The 19872-nt window shown below is 52.1% G+C and overlaps 1 protein-coding gene across 2 annotated transcripts; it reads right to left on the bottom strand.

Moving 5' to 3' along the window:
- Nucleotides 1-501: 501 nt before the first annotated feature.
- On the bottom strand, nucleotides 502-7733 carry RGS16 (regulator of G protein signaling 16). 2 transcript variants are annotated; one of them, XM_038145003.1, is made up of 5 exons: nucleotides 7563-7733; nucleotides 6288-6389; nucleotides 5521-5582; nucleotides 3914-4080; nucleotides 502-2476 (listed from the first exon to the last, which is right to left on the bottom strand). In XM_038145003.1, exons 1-5 carry the CDS (start codon nucleotides 7640-7642, stop codon nucleotides 2276-2278), a joined length of 612 nt encoding a protein of 203 aa, XP_038000931.1. In that variant the 5' UTR covers nucleotides 7643-7733; the 3' UTR covers nucleotides 502-2275. The 2 variants fall into 2 exon arrangements, with proteins under 2 accessions (XP_038000931.1, XP_038000932.1); XM_038145004.1 differs by lacking the exons at nucleotides 6288-6389; nucleotides 7563-7733 and adding an exon at nucleotides 5731-6130.
- Nucleotides 7734-19872: the final 12139 nt, after the last annotated feature.

Raw genomic sequence — 19872 nt, 5'->3', positions numbered from 1 at the left:
TTTTTAACCCCTCTGATACCAGAGAGTTGCCCTTGTCAATGCATTCAATCATCAGGTGTGCTACTGACAAAAATCAAGTATTGTTTATATCAGTGACCCAAAAGCAGGGTTTTTCTCTCTGCATCCTCTCAATTTTAAGACATTTGTGTTTTTAATAATACTGAGTATATACTGGGAACTGCAGTCCTGTAAAGGGCTCAGAAATTATGAGCAATACAAGCAACACTGAATAACCCGGCAGTTCATATATTCAAAGCTTCACTTGTGCTTTCATGCTTTCTATGAACCACTCAGTTTTCTTTGATAAACCAAATAGCACAAGTGTTTATGCCTCAAAAGTCTTCCCCCTTCCTCTTCTGCTCTTGTCACTTTTAAAGGGACTGGCAATGCCCCCTGAGTCACCCAACACAAGCAGCTTTGCAAAGCATCCAGAATTAAAATGTAAACTTTAATTGAAACTCCACGACCAGAAAAATAAAGACCCAGCCCATGTTGTTAGAGTATTTTGCTGCTTACGTTTTATTTTATTTTATTTTGTAATGACAACGTCACGTCGGCAATGGCAACAGACCATTGTGCATTGCTCGCTTCAGTAACACAGCAAAGGTGGTTCCAGTTGTAAAAATAAATAATAAATAAGAAAGCAGCTGATATCTCCCTGTAAACACAGCCAGGACAACAGCCAGGGGCTCAGAGGTGGGACCAGGATGGGAGTGGTGGAAGAGGACTTGGAGTAATATCCCCAACCTGGTCTTTGGTCCCTTGCTCTGCTCAAGCAGCTGTGGAAAGCCCAAAGGATGCTGTGCTCTGGATGTTGCTGAGACAGGGGGCAAAAGAGAGTTCCCTTGGCAAGGAGTGAGTACCAGTGGGATAAGGATCTCCAGGTTTGGTCTTTGGGGATAAACAGAGCCCTGGAAAGCAGCCCTCAGCAGGGAGCAGTGCTGGTGGCACATTCCCCAGGACCCAGCACAGGCTCCACATCACCCACCCACCCACCACTGCTGCCAAGTGGGACCCCCACCTCTCCAGGACCCCAAAATTCCTGCTGAGAGAGACTTTCTGAAGAGCTGCCCCCAGTTCTGGGCTGGTGATGTGTCCTGCCACCCCCAAGTCACTGAATTCACGGGATGGTTTCGCTCACTTGACGGGTTTCTGGTAAAGTGCTGTGGCTGCAGACTGGTTTCACCATCCAAGGGAACACCAAGCCCAATCATAAACCCAGGCAAAGCCCTGAGTTTTCTCTCCCATGTGTGAAAATCAAGTTTTCCATAGAGCTGCTCACCAAAGTGCCTGTTTGACTTCTCTGTTCCCTGCCTAGGACAAGCTGCTGAGATGCCTTCCACATCTTTAAGGGGAGAGATGGAACAACATGAGCTGCAAGGCATCCTTGCACTGCCATCCAAACTCTCTAGCAGCTCTCCCTGCTGCTACTGGTGTACCTTGCTCCAAAATTGTGCTACAAATCTGTCTGGTCCTCTCAAGTTATTACACAGAAAAGGTGGGAGGCATGCTAAGTGCTACAACAGCTAAAATAATTTAATTTACAAGCTCCTCAGAGCAAGGGATACACGCATGTGCTTTCAGAAGTGCTCCTCTAATAAATATAGCTATAATGACAATAACAATGATGAAATAAATAACAATAACGGGGATAAAACGTCACGCATGTGAACCTAAGATTAGGTGCAATCTGAAGGTTGTGGAGCTCAAGCGAGGGATAAAAACGTCACTGCACAGGAAGGAGGTGGAAAGCTTTGATGCAGAGCATGCATAGGACACAGCTGGAGGATCTTGGGATCAGGAGAAGGCAGGCTCAGGATCCCTCCAGCTGAAATTGCCACATAGTCTTGGGGCTTTTATCCTGGCCATTCCCTGCGAGCGGGAGTGGCAGGTCCTGTGCTGGCCGCGCAGCTGGTGGCTGCTGCTGTTGGTCAGAGAGCAGGTGGGAGCTCTTCGGTTGTGGGTGCTCAGGGGAATCCCATCTCTGAATGAGCTGGGTTTGAGCTGCACTCGCAGCTCAAACCCGATTCGTTTCCGTGTCCGCAGTGGCAAAGGTCTCCGGCTGAGCTGCGAGGGGAGGCTCCGGGCTCCCACCCCCGGGCAGGGAGGAATGTGGGTCCGGCAGCTCCGGGAAGCACTCAGGGTGCTGAGGATCCTGCTAAAATTCCACAACTTCAGCCAGAACCCCGCCACAAGGGCCTCAGCCCTCACAAACCGCGTCCCACCCTGTGCCTGGCCCCCTGGCTCGTCCCCCAGGCACGCCGCGCGCCTCGGGTCAGGTGTGCGAGCGCTTGCTGGTGCCACGGCTGGCGGCCTGCTTGGTCATGTCCTGGTAGGAGGCAGATTTCAGGAAGCGGGGGTAGGAGTCCTTCTCCATCAGCGTGCGTGTCTTGGCCTGTGCCTCGTTGAAGCAGGCGGAGGTGGCCCCCGAGAGGTTCTTGCGGGTGATCTCCCTGGTTTCATGGTCGATATTCACCTGCAAGGTAGCAGCGCCCACAAATGTTAGCTCCTCTCCTATGTGTGAAAAATGCATATTTTATGATTGGCTTTTCGCAAATATTAAAATAAATATTATATGTGTTATGTTAGAAAGTTATGCTGTATTAATTTTCTTAAGTAGTATGTTAAATATAGTTTTAGGTTATAACATAATGTTAAAATAGAAGCTATGGTATGTAAGATACTTTTTTAAAAGAAAGGACTTGCAGCGAGATAGCAGCCACAGGACACCTAAATCTTTCAGAGAAAAAGAATTTATGGCTCCCTTATCAGAAGAAACAAACTTCTTCCCGCCTCGCTCAGCCCTGAAGACACCGTTAGGATACAGAGGAAGAAGTTGACACTGACCAGACAGAATCCTTTGTTTGAATAGAATTTGTGCATCATGTATGAAGTGTATGACTATGCAACAGGCTATTGCTTTTAAGGGCTAATCCTCTGTTAATGTGTGTCCATTTTTGGGCTTATTTTGCCCAGAAAAAGGTACCCGGACCATCCTCAACTCTTTGTTTTTATTGTCTCGTATTGTCCTAAATCCTAATTGTCCAAATTTTTATTACTCTAATGATATTACTATTTTTATAATTATTTTATTACTATTAAACTTTGAAAATTTTAAAAACAAGTGATTAGCGTTTTTCACATATGTGAGGACAAAACCTGGTTTTAATCCGTCTTCAGATGAGGGTGAAAATGCTCACAAACCTTTCTATCCCTGCACTAATGTGTCTCCAGGGTTTTCAGGGTCGGCTGCCTGCCATGGGTGTCCCAGACAGAGAAGTCCAGTTAAGCACAACCTGTCTGGGCCCCTCAGGCAGGCTCCAGAGCCACAGGTAATCATAGCAAGCTCAGCTCTTAAGTGAGATCAGCTCTTTAGTGATTCTCAGCTCATTTGTGATTTTCAGCTCTTTGCTTGCTAAGTGCCTCGGCAGCAGAGCAGACGCAGGGAGAGAGAGGAGAAGCGCTGTAGGAGGTTCGACAGAGGTTGTCTTTACTGGCAGCTTCTGCAAAGGGTCTCAGTGACAGCTCTTCTCTCGAACTGGGCAGAAATAGGGGTTTATATAGGGTACAGGAGTTTTGGGAAACAGTTCAATAGTAAGGGTTGAGGCGAAAGTGACCTGTCGTCTTACAGAGAGATAACAAGGGTCTGAGGGCAGAAGAGGGGCTTCTTTTGGTCCAGTCATCATGACTAGGCATTTCTTATCTTAGACAACTGACCACCTCTGCCTGCTGCACTACACGGTTAGACTCAATTTCTGTCACAACATTATGTGACGGATCACACGGTGTTAGAAATTAAAGCTCTTACAAACAAGAGCACACCTTCCCACTGATCCAACAGCACTTTAATAAAACCTACCAGGATATTTTATTCCTTTCCCACCCTATTTGATGCGACAGAAAATGGTCTCACCTCCCTGGGCGCCTCATTTTGGACAAACTCCTCAAAGATCCTGTTGGCTTTGGAGGCCAGCTTGGTTTTTGACCGGGTCTTTTTGAAGTCCTCGCATGCCAGCCAGAAGTCGAGGTTCTCCTCACTGAATTCAGTCTTCAGGAAGGTGTGGAATGCATTTACCCCACCTATGGAGGGGAGAGAAGAGCAGTTAATGGGAAAGAAGGCAGGGAGGAAGAGGACCAGCAGCAGACACTGCCTGGCAAGCGAGCGAGCGTTGCCCTGGGAGCTCAGACCACCGTGACATCCGCAGATTTCCTTTCCTTCTGGGCAAATTCCTCCCTCTGAGACACTGCTAATTGGCCTCTAGACTCCAATAAAATCCTTTCCCACACACAAATAATCCTCTGGTTTTATTTATCTGACCTTTCTGTAATGAGGCTTCAGAGTATTTTCTTTACAGCTTCGGAAAAGAGCTAATTCTACCTAAGGAGAAGCGCACTGACGCATCAGAACGCTGCAGGAGCTGAGCAGCCATGCCTTGATTTTGATTTCTCAGCCCAGATCTAGGGGGAACGAGATGCTGAGGACGGGAGAGTAATTGCAGCAAGGATTTCAAAGCTGTACTGGGAGGGTGGATTAAGTTACAAAGCTAGAGATGCTCATTAGCCATCACAGCACATGAGTGAGACAGAAAAAAAATACACTTGGCCCCAGACTAGCACTGTGGAAGGACTTTGTCTGGCTGGGGAAGAGCTTTTGAGGTAGAAAAGTACTTTTGGATTAAAATTTGGCACTTCTGCCACTTGAATTTTGCAAAGCTCAATCAAGGTAATAATTTTTTAAAGGTAAATAGATAATTACAAAGTCTTGGCTTGTTATAGTCAGCAATCTCGTTTTGGTTCTCATTATAATTTATCGTCTCCATAATTGTAAAAACTTTTTGGAGACTGCCATTGTGCAGAGCCCAGCGTAAGAAGGGGATGACGTGTGGGACTAAAAATGAGGCCCCATCTCTGGGTCTGGAGGAGCTGCCTGCATAGGGAGAGGGAGACAGCATCTCACAGGAGCCCTGTGCATCACAGACACAGCTGATACCAGAGTAGGAAAAGGGCAAGGTTATTCAGTCAAAGAGCTGAATTCCTGCTCCCTGTGGAAGAGCCATCCCCGGAGGCGCAGGACAGACAGACAGAGGGCAGCAATGCAGTTGTCTGAACAAGCCTGAGGGGAGGTGGCTGCATGGCTGTTTCCACCAGACACCGAGAGCAGACACTGCCTTCTCCCCAGTGTGGAGAAAGGGGTGCTTTGGGAATACCATGACGTTCCCCCTGGCGGGCTACTCCTCAGGGGATGCCCATGACAGTGCTCCTGTCCCAAGGCAGCAGCAAGACAACACTTCTTCCCCCCAAAAACACCCAGCCAGGAGGAAAGGGTACGGCTTCATGGGGCAGGCAATGAGCCTTGTGCCTCAGATCTGGGCAGGAAAGGGACCTCTTTCTAAATCCTCAAACACCTCATGTGAGGAGGAGGCGAGATTTCATCCTACACTGGCTCCAGTCACACAGCTCACTATGAGTACATTTGTCCTACACGCTCTCACCAAGAGAAGAAAACAAGATGCTACTCACTTTTGCTCTTGAGGAGCTGGTCAAAAGACTCCCTCCATTCCAGCACCTCTTGGGAGGAGTCTCTGGAAAAGACAAAAAGGATGTGAGGCTCGCTGTCCAGCGGTGAGGGATTCACTTCAGTTGAGCAGCTCCATCAACAGGAGACAGCAACATTCAGCAGGAAACAGGACATTCAGCAGGAAACCAAAGCCAGGGGCCAATATCCATTACCTGTGGGCTCTCTTTCCTCTCTCCTCCCTTTCTTTCATCTTCCCTGATGGCTCACCCAGCCTCCTCTCCATGCTGCTGGCCAGGAGGTTCTTTTAGAGGATGCTCAGAAAAGCCCTTTTCTGCCGACACAAGTCCAGCAGGTTCTCTAGGGGATGCTCAGAAGAGCCCTTTTCTGCTGGCCCAGCAGAGCTTCCTCTGCAGAAGACCCCCTGCCTTCAGCAGTGGTATTTAGTGCTCTGTGTTTAATGCCGCCTGCATTCCCCAGGGATCCCAGCCACTGGTGTGAGACACCAGGAAGGGCAGGAGCCCTGCGGGTTCCCTGCCTCTCGCCAAGGCCCTGCTCTCTGTGCCTAATGCCAGAGCATCCGTTCCCCTGCCGGATTTTATAGCCGCTGGAGCAGGGGAGTGATCCGCCTTCCCGGCCCGCCTGGGTGGGACTACATGGAGGGGGAGCTGTGCTCTGTGCTGCGCAGATGGGCAGGAGCATCCCTCGGGAACGGCTGCTCCATGGGGGCTTGGCCCGGGCTGGACCTGGGGCGGAGCTGTGCTTGGCTTACCTGCGCCTCGAGCCCAGCTGCAGCTTGCTGGAGCTCCCACTCTTGTGTCCCAGCTCGGGTTTATGAAGCAGGATGCCCAAGCGGGTCTTGAGATCCTTGGCTCTGGAAGGGAGGGAGGGAGGAGTGAGATGGAATCCCTGGACCATCAGTCTGCCACCCCCACCGCTTCAGGGGCTGCGCCCCGCGGGCTCGGGAGGACAGCCCTCGCTCCCCAGCTTCAGCCACTTCTTGGCTCTCTGGTGTGTGAAATAAATGCTCCCCCCTTGCTTCTCCTGCTCCCTGGCAACCGCGCATTAAGCCTGGGGGACCGTTTTCTCCTGCTCGCTTCCCAGGCAGAGACACGGGGAATATAAAGCCCGACGAGCTCTTTCCTCTGGGACAGGTAAAAGCTGCTGGTGCCCCCCCAGCTCCCCGGAGCTATCCTGGTTCCTTTTCCCATCCCACTCTCCCGGCAGCGCTCCGCTGCTCCCAAACCACTGGAAAAACACAGCGATTTCCTACCTCTCAGCACAGCAGGAGCATCTCCCTGCTGCCTGCCAGGCTGCTGCTCCCCTGCTCTGTTTTTTGGGGTGCCCCTGGGCTCCCAGGAGGCTGTCACCAGGCCGTGGAGAGGGCAGTGCCATCCACCTACCCCATGGCTTTAGGAGGCAGCGGCAGCACTGGTGCTCCTGTGCCAAAAGCTGGGATGCTCCTGTGCCAGAGGCTGGGATGCTCCTGTGCCAGAGGCTGGGATGCTCCTGCCTGTCCCCGCGGCTCCGCGGCGAAGGTACGGGGGAGGCAGCTCCCTGCCGGGAGGTGTCTGCGGCAGCAGGGCAGGAGAAGAGGCTCCTGTGTGTCCCCAGGGTGCCCGAGAGGCAGCGTGTGGCCCAGCTGCTATCTGCGTGCCCACCGCTCGTTCAGGCGTCCCAAGGCGCCCATACAAAAATCAGGGTTTAAGTGTCGAGCCGGCAGCGTGGGGCTTGGCAGGACGAGCAACATGTCACTTAACAGCTCGGCCGTGTTGACAAAAATACTCCTGCTGCTGTCAACTCGGAGCAAGTTGTGCAGAGGCAGAGCCAGAAAACCCTGGTGTGTTTGTACAGCCCTGGCCAGCCTCCTCTCTCTCCCTCCGCTTGTTTCACCTCCGTGTTCCCCTCCTGGGGAGCAGAAGGGATGCAGCCACAAGGAATCACTTGGCCGCGTGTTTTGTGCACCCCGCTTTCTACCCTACCATCACATCGGCGGCAGCAGGGGCTGGTCCAGGTGCGACCCCTGTGCCTCCCAGAAGCGCCTTACCTTTCCAGGCAAGTGATGGGGAGCGCGGCTAAGCCCCGGCACATGCTGAGAGCTGGGCACCCAGGCATCCAGCAACTCATCGGCTCCTCCCGGGGGTGCCAGGGGCTGCAACAGGCGGCTGCGGCACCACCTGCCCCGCGGTCCCGGGCTGGCGGCTGCGACAGCGGCGCGGAGCCGCGCTTTATATCGGCTGGGAGGCGGCAGGGCGGGGAGGGGGACCCAGCATCACTCCAGCCTCCAGCCAACCAAAAGCTGCTCAGGCAGCGCCCCTGAAGATGAGAGCTTAGGTAAGTTTGTGTGTGCTGCTGAGGGAGGGGGCAGTGGGAGGCTCGGGCTCGTCCTTGAGCATCGCAATCATAGCCGCTTCCTCGGGAACAGGAAAAAACAGGCTCGTTTCCAGCGACGTGTGGAGCCTGCTGATGAACCGCCGGCGGGTGGGAGAGAGAGGGACAGGACAGACGCTGCAGCCCTCGCCGAGAGTCGTCAGCTCCATCCTGCTGCTCCATCCCGCTGCCCGAGGGCTTCCACAGCTCCCCGCGCTTCCAGCTCTGCCCCAGTGGTTAAAGCGGGGGGTGGCAGCCCCCACAGGGTCAGGAGGGTTTGTGCTTCCTGGGAGCGTGCAGATGGAGCGTGCAAGGAGGGTTAAATGTTTCCACTTCCTTCTTAATGGCACTGCCAGTTCACGGCTGGAGTATATAAGGAGAATGTGCTGGCTGAAGTTGCACTTATTCATCACAAATTCCCTGCTGGGTGTGTGGTGAGAGGAGGGAAGGGAAGGGAAGGGATGCACATCAAAGGAGCCAAAACCTGGGAAAGCATCTGAAAATGGAGGATCCTGATGAGACCTGGAAATTGAAAGGAGATTAAAAGCCAGGGAGAGGTTGGAAACTGGAGGGGAAGGACTGAGCCAGCAAAAAAGAAAGGTGAAGAGAAAGGCTTAAACCAGTGCACACCAGCAAACCCCAGGGTCTGGAGCTACAGGAAACAGAGGTCCATGAGAACCAACAGGCCCCATGGTGAGATGACACAGGATCCCAGAGCTGTCCTCCCTGCAATTCCCCAGCTCAGCAGCTCCAGAAGGGAGTGACCTTAACCCCCCTGCTCATGGCCAGCCAAGCACAAGGCCACAGCTGCCACTTCCACTCCTCATCCTCTCCCTTCCTCCCTGCTATTCCCAGCTCAGATGTTTTTCCAGAGCTCGGGCTGTCTCCTACCCTTGCTGCCTGCATTCATCACCCACAGCACATTGCCAGAGCATCTTTCCCTTTGCCAGAGCATCTTTCCTAGGAGAGATGAACATTGCCAGGAGAGTGGCAGCACGAAGCCATCTGGGCCCTGGGCCAGGGAGAAATGCTCCTCTCGAGCTGCCTTTGGGAGCAGGAGCATGAGGATATCTGGGTGGGAGACATTGGGAGGAGCATGAGGCACCTCAGCCCCACTGAGCGGTAAAGGAGAGTCCTGTCTTTCTCTCATCACTTACAAGAAGCCACGGAATGGTCTTGCTCATGGACAGACAGGAAGGATGCATCAGGACTAATGACTGAACGCTCACTTTGAGCTCCTCGTGAAAGAGCAGTCTCTTTCCTGATGGCTCTGGGGGTTTTCACTCAAATAATCAAGTTTAAGCCTTCTTGGTTAGCAGATATTCAGCTACAGATAAATGGCTGGAGCTACACCAAGGTCTTCTCTGTATCTTAAAACCAAGATTAGAGCTGTGATTCTTGCTGTGGATTCCAGGGAAGAAATGGAAGAGTAAAGGAGAGAGGGCTGGAAGGTTGCCTTTGCCTGTACAGCTGCTGAGAAGGTCTGTGCACACCCACAGGGTGTCTGTGCACACCCACAGTGTGCACAGTGCTTGGCATCAGTTTTGGAAGTGCCACACCAGCCTGGAGCTCCACCCCAGTTCAGCACCACGCTGGCAGCACTGGTGCCACAGCAGCAGTGGCACGTGGGGGTGGGCACAGACTCCTGGCACCCACACTCAGCTGTCCCACAGTCACTGAATGGTCAGGGCTGGAAAGGAGATCTGGAGATCATGCCAAAGCAGCTTGGCACTCACCTCCCAGCTGCAGCAGGCAACCACAGGGTTTAGGATGGCAGTGCCCTTTCTCCTCATCCCCTACATCTCCATCTCCTCCCTGGTTTTTCCACACAAATGCTGTGGAAATATTCACGTCTGTCACTTTCCCCTCATCCTGCAGGATGTCCTGCAGCCCATCCTCCCAGCCACAGATCTGCAAAGTCACAGGATGCTCTGAAAACTCTCCCTGGTGTTTGAGGCACGGTCTGAGCAGGTCATGCCAAGAGGAAAACCTCCAGGAACCTGGACACGTGGCACAGGCACATGGGACAGATGATTTCTGGCTGCAACTCCATGGAGCCTGGCACAGCCGCTGTGCTGGGAACCACGTGCTGCTTGGAGCAGCCAGGCAAATGTAACTATGGCAAAAACACATCTGGGATGGCAGCAACTGGTGAGAAGCCTGGGGGATGTGAGCCAGAGCAGAGAAACTCTGCACATCTCTGCCTTGAGATTGCAGCCTGCTGAGCCCCCCTCTTTGCTTCAGGCCCTGTTTCCCTGCTGCTTTTCCCCAGAGAAATGAAGTGCATTGGACAAGCGTGTGTGTGTGCGGCATTACCTTGTCCCCAGTGGCAGCTTTTGAAGCTCTGGGCTCAGGTGAGGCCAAGCTGACAGTGAAGCAGAGGGGAGGAACTGCCCACGGTGAGAGAGAGAGCCACGTACAACCCCAGGGAAGGGGTCAGTCGAAGGCTGTGTCCTTTTGGGCACCACAGCAGCTCAGCCAGAAGAGGCACAAAGGTGTTTGCTGCAGAGCTGGCTCTGGGACTCAGGGCAGTGCCAGATCCACGTGTGCAGGTCTGAGCTCAGGCACAAGAGCAGGATTGGGCTATTCCAGCAAAGTCCTCCTCACCAAGGCTGGGACAGACCCTGTGCCCACTGTGCCACAGCCACCAGCTGACCCCTCTGCTTCCTGGAGCAGCTTTTCTGCCTGTCCGGTCCGATGGGGCTGCTCAAGGACAGGCAGCTGGCCAGCATGGGCTGCTCTAGGTGAGATATTTCATACTGCACAGCTCTTCCCGGGGTTATGCAATAGCCTCAGCCCAGCCCCGTGTGTGTACTCAGATGTCTTCATGCTGCTCTGTATCTAATTGAATTACGTGCTTCCTGTCTCAGTTAGCTTAGCAGCCTCCCGCGGCTCCGGCCCCGTGCCCTCCATTATCAGCCCTTGTTTTGGAATACAAAAAACTCTTCTGTGTTGCAACGCCTGGGCCCAGGCTCCCTTCCCAGAGCCGTGCCACAGCCCTGCCAGCACCAATCCACCTCCCATCCATAGGGCTGGGTTTCATCTCCACCAGGAAGGTCCTGGCAGGAAGATCCAGGCTGGGAGGTTGGCTGGGCTGAGAAGGCACCCACAGCCACCCTTTGGCAGCATTTTGGGGAGTACAGCCACTGGCTGGTTTCACCCTTAGCAGTAAAACACACACCCCATCAGCCCCAGGGATTGCTGCTGGTGTTTCTGGGTTAGTGTTTGCAAAATGCCAGCAACTTTGGAAAACATAAAACCAAAGTTTTCAGCCCCAGAAATGGGGTGGGGAATGGGAAAACAAGGGTTTGGTGACAGGGTGCAAAGTGCCCTTGTGTATGTGTCCCAATGTGCCCCCCAAAAGCAAAGAGCGGGGCTCAGCCAAGCTCTGAGAAGAGTTTCTGGCAGGGGTATTTTTGTGTTTTTATACTGTTCAAGTGGAATAAGGGGAAGATACCCAAAGAAATTGGGAAGGGGAGGCAGGGAGAAGGAAGAGGGGAAGAGCCAGGCTGAGCTGTGCTGTTGGGGTCTCACTGCAAGCAGGCTCCCGAAGGAGTCTGTCCCAAATTTCTCCTAAACCAGAGGAGAACCACAGAGGTGGCAATCAGGGATGGCCCAACCTAGAGGCACTCCTGCCATGAAATCTGGGAGGTGCTGACTGCAAAGGAGAAATGGGAGGTTTAAAGGCCCTGCTCATGTTGCACAGCCCCTTCCTCCACCTGCAAGCTGTTGATGAGCTCTGGATGTGTTTAAGGAGGGAAGTAAGCCAAGGAGATGGGGATGGGATGGAGGCTGGTGCTGTGCAGGCAGGAGTGTGGCAATGGGGACAGGGTTTGGTGGTGGGCTTGGCAGTGCTGTGTTAATGCTTAGTCCTGATGATCTTAAAGGTCTTTCCCAACCTGAGAAATTCTATGAGGGTGCCAGGGAGGAGCAGGGAAGCTGCAGAGGCTGAGACAGCAGCCAAGCATTTGCAAGTAGCCCCTGAGTAGCCACACTGCAGCTGGGACTCAGCCATGGGCACAGTTTATGGGACAGGGACAGTCAGGGGTGGCTGCGGGACACCATATTTGTGTGGCTGCAGGTGAGCCTGGCTCCATCTGTGCCTGCCCAGTCCATCCAGGATATCCCAGCTGTCCATGAAGGATTCTTCACCCATGGGGAGTTCGATGGATTCCCAAAACTCCATATTCACATGAGGCATGGGAGGAAATAGCTGCTCTGGAAATTTGTAGCAGTGCAGAAAGAGATTATTGAAGTAAGAATAATAATAATAATAAAGAATAATTAGAATTACAAATGAAGTTTTCAAGGGGCAGCTGTTATCCACTCTGCCCACGTGCCTGCTTTGCACAGCTGCACAGGGAGAGGTAGCTGACAGCAGGTACTTTTAATCTTCTCTTTCCGTTCCCAGCACCTGCTTTTTAAAGCCACTGAACAGCCAGGAAAAAAGCAAAAAGATGATGGCTAAATATATCCTAACTAAGAGGAGAGACAGAGCAGCACAAATGGCAGATCCTTCCTTGGATACATTCAAATGGGTTTGGCTTGGCGACAGGCTGAGGGAAGAAGCAGCAGATGAAAAGGGAAAACAGCAGAAGAAGGGATTTAGGGGCAAAAATAAGGGGGATATAAAGAAGCCAGAGGGACTCATAAATTCCACTAGACCCATTTCCAGAGAAAAACAAGCCAAATTTTTGGTTTTAAATACAACACACTTGTGTGTGCAGACCACAGAGCAAACACTCACCTTTTGCAGAGAGAGGGGGTTGTGCACCAGGCAAGGTGAGAGCCCTTGGTGTGCCCAGGGCCAGGTGAGATCCAGGTCACTGCTCTTCCTGCTGGCCAGACCTGCTCAGGAAATGCTCAGCCCTTCCTCACTGAAGCCCCACACGGTTCCTGCAGTAAATCTCTGTCCTGGGTTGTAAGATATGGTTTGGGGGTGTTTATTCTATTGCCATCTGTCAGAGCTGGGGCGGTTACCCTCTGTTAAAGGGGCAGTTTTCTTTATCTCTCCCACAGCCAATCCTCCCTACCCTCCAGGAGATCTCTTCTGTTCATGGGCCATTAATTATTAATTATCTTCTGTTCATGGGCCAGTTGAGTGTCCCTGCATGGCTGATCAAATTCCATCATCCCATGGGAGATGCTCCACCCAGGGGAGGAGCCAAGCATTCCTACCTGGATACAATCTGAGCCTGGGAACAGCACAGCAGCCTTTGCCCACTGCATTCCCAGGGGAGCAGCTTTCTTCTGCCCTACATTCCCAGAGGGAGAGCAGGCCCACCTCCAGCAGCCCTGGAGCTGCAGAGGAAAACTCCCCCCTTGTCCAGGATCCCTGCTCCAGCAGAACCACAGCTGGCACTGCAGGAGGGCTGAGCCACCATGGAATGGCACTGCTGCCACCACCCTGACACACAGGGGGTCAGCTCCTGTTCTGACTCTGGCAGTGGTTTTCTTTTTTTGTACTATTGCATTTGTATTTTTATTTTTCCTGATAATGAACTGTTATTCCTGCTCCCATATCTTTGCCTGAGAGCCCCTTAATTTCGAAATTATAATAATTCAGAGGAGGGGGTTTACATTTTCCATTTCAGGAGAGGCTCCTGCCTTCCTTAGCACACACCTGGCTTTTCAAACCAAGACACATCTCTCATTATGCAATTTCCCACTAACACCTAACCTCACCTCAAGTGCCCTGCTCCCTGCCCCTTCTAATGCCTCCCCTTCCCCGCTTGCTACCCAGGATTGCTCTCAGCTGCTGCCTGACCCTTCCCCAGGCTTCTCCACACTCCCCAAACTGGCCCATGACTGGCTGGTGACTCTCCCCCTGCTCCTGTTCATCCCTCCCTGGTTTATCCCACCAGGATGGAGCAAGCTGAGGCCCAGGTGTGAGCTGCCCGCTGGAGCACAGGGTGGCTTTTTATGGTCTGGAGAAAGCTCTTCATTTGCTGTTTGCTCTTTGTGATCTCGTTATGCTCGATCCATCCACACTTCTCCCTTTCGCAGGAGCTTTTGTGTCCTCCCCACCACTGCTCCTGGTGCAGGGAGCAGGCTCAGCACTTGTTTCCACCTCTGGCCATGATGGTTTTGGGATTTAGGGCAGGGAGTCCATCACGGGCAGCAGGGAGGTGTGCTCAGAGAAGGACAGCAATGTGCCGCTGGAAGGCTCTTGGGATTTTCCTTCCTTGCAGGTCCTACTGATTCGTTTGGGACCCATCCCCCCAAACTGGACCTCTGGGGAGCTTGGTTCTAAATTGCTCCAACTGAGCCATCCACAGCTTGGAGCCAGCCCAACCCCACTCCGCTGCCCCATCCAGCTTGTCTACACCAGGGGCTGAGGAGGAACAGCTTCTCCCCTCCCCTTCTCCCTCAGCAATTTGGCTGGGAGACACCCCTCCCTCCCCAGGACTGCAGCTTTTCAGACACTCAGGCAGAGAACAAATAGTCTCAGGCTGTTTATTAGGTCCTCAGGGTGTCTATACAGCACGGGTGTAACACTGCACAGCATGGTGACATGGCTCGGTGCGGGATTTGTGGTGTGGCTGAGGAGCTTCTCCAGCCTCCCAGGGAAGAAGGGGAGCCTAGCAAACAAGCAGCTAATGCAGGGGAACCCGGGGAGCCGAGCCCATGCCTTTCCTTGAGCAGGAAGGGATCAGACTGAACAGCCTGCCTGGCCTGCCCCAACAGCAGCCGCACCTGGGCACCGCAGGGGTGGCAGCTGCAGCTGCAGGATCTCCTGAAAATAAAAGTGTTGCCCAGGGAAGCACTTTTGAGCTGTTCTTTCTGCCTGGTGGCTCACTTCGGAGTTCACTGCGTGCAGCAGAGCCATCCTCAGTCTCTTCTGAGCCACCCACGAGTTGATTTGCAGAGGAACCTGCTATCTTTGTTATTTCAAGCAGCCTTATTGGGCGTGTGGGTTTGTAGTCAGGTCCTCGAGGGGACACTGCCATCCCACCAAGGTGGAGGTGCCAAGGAGCTTAAGGACAAATCTGAGTTCTGATTTGGGTAACTCACAGAGGAGTTGGGAGGGAGGTTGTGAGAAGGTGAGATCTTCAGTTGTGGCTCTTAAGGAAGGGGGATCTACCCCAGGGTGTGCTCGTACCCTGCTCTTTTCGTTGCCAGGAGTCCTACAGAGGTCTGCAGCAGTAAACCCAGCAGAAGGTGCCTCCTTCCCCTCACTGCTTTTCAGCTGGTGGCTGCAGGCACTGATAGAGCAACATGAAGACATTTCTCTCAGGATAACGCTGTTACCTACACTGGAAATGCAAAGCTGAGCAGCTCCTCATTTGTCATGCTTTAGAGCCAGCCTGGGGCACACAGCACGTGAGGCAAACTGGGAGGTGTGGGGCTGCTTGAGACAAACAATTCACAGCACAGCTGGTCCCCAGAGCTCCCTGGTCCCTCCAGAAGCAGGCACTGCCTTTTCTCCTGTGCCTTTTTGCCAGGAATGTTGGATGTTTTTGGTAACAAGCTCATCCCCCTCTGCCACCTCCCTCCCACGGCCTCAGCTCGCTGAACTCCGCTGAGTTCACCGCAGTCTCAGGTTAGACACACATCCTCCTGTAAAGCCAGCAGGAGGCACAGAGCACAATGAATGACTGTGCTGAGCAAATACAACCCACACGCCTTTATTGAGACTGCTTTTACAAACCAGAGAGCCACGGGGATGCCCAACTGTGAGTGACCCCAGCACGGACACCCTCTACCCTAGCCAGCCCCTGCACAAGCACTGCATGTGCAGCCTGCGTGGAAGAAGGAGAAAAAGAAGGAAGACAAAAGACTTGGGGACAAGATGAGCCTCTGTAAAGCCCAAGGGGTGCATGGTAGACAGAAGCATTCTGGTCTAGCAGCAAAATGAACTAATTCCAGTTCTCGGATATAATGCTACGATGCCAGAGAGAGCACAGCACCAAGGAAGGAGACAACTGCAGCAGCCCCAGGGATGAAAGATAATGCAGAAATTATGTGAAACATTTTGTTCTTATATAATGAGCAAGGAAGAGCTCCTAGGAGCTTTACAGTGGCAGTAGGAGGCGTGTAGGAGGGAGATGGCATGACCAGAGATGAGTGCCTGAGGAAGGGAAAGGCAAAGAAGGGAGGAGGGATGGATGGGGATGGAGGAGAGGCAAGCAGGGGGAGTTTAGGGGAGTCCCAGGCTCAGACAGATGAAGACAAACAGTGCTGGTGGACAGGAAGGTTTGGAGTGCTTCGAGGAGGATGAGGAGGAGGGAAGACAACCAGGACAGGACAGAGAAGGAGAGAGGAGTTTGGAGGGAGAAGCCAGAGGCCCCCAGGGAGGGGAGAGGTGCACTGACAGGTGAGAGGCACTCCAGGACTGGCATGAGGTATGCTTTGCTATTGCTCTGAATGCTGTAAACATTTTGTTTTTGTGTCTATCAGTGAACATTCAGTTCAGTTTGATACATGTGCTCTTAGGGGTAACTGGAAACCTAGCAGAGTTTTGCATCTCTTACTACTACTTGGACTTACACACGAGGCAAACACAACACTGGCTACAGGTCTCAGTTTATGTCATTTGTGCCTAATTCTCCTATTTTAACATGCACATCTATGTCTCAGAAAAGCTTCTGTAGTAGAGGACACTAAGATACAGACGAAGTCACATGCACTCTCATCCACCCACACCCCCATACACACACAGCAATTTCCCCTTCCCTTTGCCCTTCCCACCTCCCCAGCATGGGCAGCAGGGACCCCTTGGTGCATTAATGAGTCCACTAAAAGTGGTGGAAATCATCCCAAGCCCGGCTGATAGACCAAAGCAGGAGAAACTTTAGCCAGATTAGAGTTCTGCATCTGACCCTGGAGTTAGCACCACCTGAAGCTCATAGAAAAGGAAATTTGTAAACTCTTTTTTCCTTCTGCCGTCAATCTACCTGGGAGCTGACTGGGTATGGGCCAGCAAACAGAATAAAAAGAACTGAGTGAACCAATTTTTTCCCCCTCTCTTCATGTGATAGCACATTTTAACGTTGCTCCAAACAGGAGGAAAATTTTGGAGGTGTGTGCTTGCGGAGAGGGGAAATGGGTTTGTAGGTTGTGAGTATCCCTTTCACAGCAGGAAGAGATGAATCAAGGATAGGATATTTGTCCTTGGTGGGAATTAGTCACCACTCAGCTCTTTCCAAAGCTTTGGCTCAGTCTTGATTTCCTTGATCAGCCCCTGGTTTAAGGGGTAGAGCTACAAGCTGCTTATTTTGATTCAATTCAGAACAACATTTGTCATAAAAGAAGCAGCTGGTGCCATTTCCTTGTTTAAGAAAGACAGAATTTTACTTTCAATGACTAGTCTGCTTTCCTTCCAGAGAGACAAACTGCAAGAGCAGCAACAAAAATAACAAGTGGTAGACTCAAATGCCTCAGACAATACTTTCACTCTACTCTGTGTTCTGGGATGCTGTTCCCAGTGGAGGGAACAATTTACTGGGGCCAGGTTACTGGAGAAAACACTTCTCCTACGTCAGCCAGCCTGATTCCAGCTCCTGTCACCACTGCAGCAATGACATCTCCAGATGTGCCCTGCTCCAAGCGATTCCTCAGGTGGATGGAGGAGAGAAGGGAGCTTGGATTTACAGGATGTTGGCCACTTTGAAGTTTTCCTATGAGTTCTGACATGAAATGAAAGGACTTCCAGCACCAACATTGCTGGAGGATCTCGTGGAGAGATGGAGTTACATTGGACATGACTAGGGAGTCACACTCTGAACACCAGGGGAGCCTGGGGATTGTGCCCACTTACATTCCTGGACGCAAGCCTCTGGTTCCTGCTGTGTGCCCTGGCCTGGCTGTCTCTGTGACCCTCCCCAAGGTGCTGCAGAGCCTTGTCTGGGGTGCCTCAGCTGGCACTAGAGGTCTGAAGCACCCAAGCCAGCTCAGAATGTCTGTCTGGAGATCTATCATGGCTTTCTGCCTTCTCTTTAAGGGCAGTGACTGCTTCAGCCTCCTTCTGTTGGCTCTCACATCCTGGGCAGCTCTGGGATGCTTTTTGCACGGACAGGCAAGAGGAGGGTGGAAAACAGGAAGGCAGGGCCAGACAAGGCGGCCTCCCTTCACTACTTCAGCATTTGTTTGATGCCACAGTGCTGGGAAGCTGAGCTGCTTTTTGGCAGCAGTGAGTAAAACTGGGACCACAGGCTGATGCCCTAAGATTTTAGCTTTTGTATTTTTCAAATCCTACACTGTATTAGTGCATAGCTCTAAACTCCATATAAAGTGTAGTTAACTCTCTTCATGTTTTGGTCAGACAAAACAATTCCTCTAGGCCTGTGATCCAAAGACAATTTAACAGCCTCAGGCTCCAGAAAGGATATCAAAAGGATATCCAAAAAGGATAAACAAAAGTGAATTGGGGGGAGCAAACTGGGGGAATATGACTTCATTACCTGAAGCTGTAATTGCAGGGTTAACCCTGATATGTAAATGGACCAAACCTATAACTGTCTGAAAAACTCGTGGCCATTGTCCATCTTGGGTGTAGCTGCTCTGCGAGGCTTTTGACTGCCCAAAGTGCACCTATTGAAGGCCTTTAATAAATAACCACTTTATCCTCTTAACCTTGTCTAGCCTTTGTTCTAGGCAGCTACTCCAAGGCATCAGTTTTTAGTGACCCAGATGGGAGAGGAAACTGCAGAAGCAGCCTGTGCCCCTGGGGGATCCCAGTCTGCCCTGTGTTACACAGAGGTGGCAGACAGTGTTTCTGGGAAAGGGGAGTTCCCCCAGCCTCTGCTCACAGCCAGAGAGGAAAGATTTCCATCCTCCCTTGCAGGTCAAGCCCTGAGTGTGTCACTGCATCAGGGTTGGGTTTGCTCTCCTCACTCCCTACCCTAGGCAGGGGCTGTGGGGGTGATATGACTCCTTCTGTCTTAGGTTAAAAAATGTGGTTTGGGGGTGTGTTTTCTTTTGCCATCTGTCACAGCTGGGGCGGTTACCCTCTGTTAAAGGGGCAGTTTTCTTTACCTCTCCCACAGCCAATCCTCCCTACCCTACAGGAGATCTCTTCTGTTCATGGGCCATTAATTATTAATTATCTTCTGTCCATGGCCAGTGAGTGTCCCTGCATGGCTGATCAAATTCCATCATCCCATGGGGAGATGCTCCACCCAGGGCAGGAGCCAAGCATTCCTACCTGGATACAATCTGAGCCTGGGAACAGCACAGCAGCCTTTGCCCACTGCATTCCCAGAGGAGCAGCTTTCATCTGCCCTGCATTCCCAGAGGAAGAGCAGGCCCACCTCCAGCAGCCCTGGAGCTTCAGAGGAAAACTCCCCCCTTGTCCAGGATCCCTGCTCCAGCAGAACCACAGCTGGCACTGCAGGAGGGCTGAGCCACCATGGAATGGCACTGCTGCCACCACCCTGACCCACAGGGGGTCAGCTCCTGTTCTGACTCTGGCAGTGGTTTTCTTTTTTGTACTATTGCATTTGTATTTTTATTTTTCCTGATAACGAACTGTTATTCCTGCTCCCATATCTTTGCCTGAGAGCCCCTTAATTTCGAAATTATAATAATTCAGAGGAGGGGGTTTACATTTTCCATTTCAGGGGAGGCTCCTGCCTTCCTTAGCACACACCTGGCTTTTCAAACCAAGACACCTCCCTACAGCCCAGGCAGCACCAGGCACAGCCACTGGATGTGTGACTCTGTGTCCTTTGCTTCCACCTCTGATTCCTTCCACGCATTGCACAGGTTCACCAGACCTGTCTCACCATGCCTTGCTTGCCATAAAGGTTTAGGACACTGAGCTCCTGCATGATCTGGCTCCCTTGGAGAAATCATGGCAAATCTGGAGCATTTTCCAGATGTCCCTCACTGCTCCCCATTTTGAGCAAGCAGAAAAAAGTTTGTGTCAAACTATGTCATGTTCAGACCCTGAGCTTTGTGTCTCTTGTGTCCCATGAGGGGCCCCAGCAGTCCCAGGAGCTGTGTCACTGAGCCTGGTGTGGCTGCAGAGTGGCACCTCTGACACC

Source organism: Motacilla alba, chromosome 8 (assembly GCF_015832195.1).
Source record: "Motacilla alba alba isolate MOTALB_02 chromosome 8, Motacilla_alba_V1.0_pri, whole genome shotgun sequence".
In the NCBI taxonomy this organism is placed as follows: Eukaryota; Metazoa; Chordata; class Aves; order Passeriformes; family Motacillidae; genus Motacilla; species Motacilla alba.
Note: the sequence above shows the minus strand (reverse complement) of the source record. Positions and strands in the feature narration are given on the sequence as shown.

Excerpts from the sequence above, each read along its gene's own strand:
- RGS16 (XM_038145003.1), bottom strand. The coding sequence starts at position 7,642 with ATGAGTTGCTGGATGCCTGGGTGCCCAGCTCTCAGCATGTGCCGGGGC. Across the intron at positions 4,081-5,520 it reads CCAGCTCCTCAAGAGCAAAA|GTGGGGTAAATGCATTCCAC; the intron begins GTGAGTAGCATC and ends TCCCCTCCATAG. Across the intron at positions 2,477-3,913 it reads AAAATGAGGCGCCCAGGGAG|GTGAATATCGACCATGAAAC; the intron begins GTGAGACCATTT and ends GCTACCTTGCAG.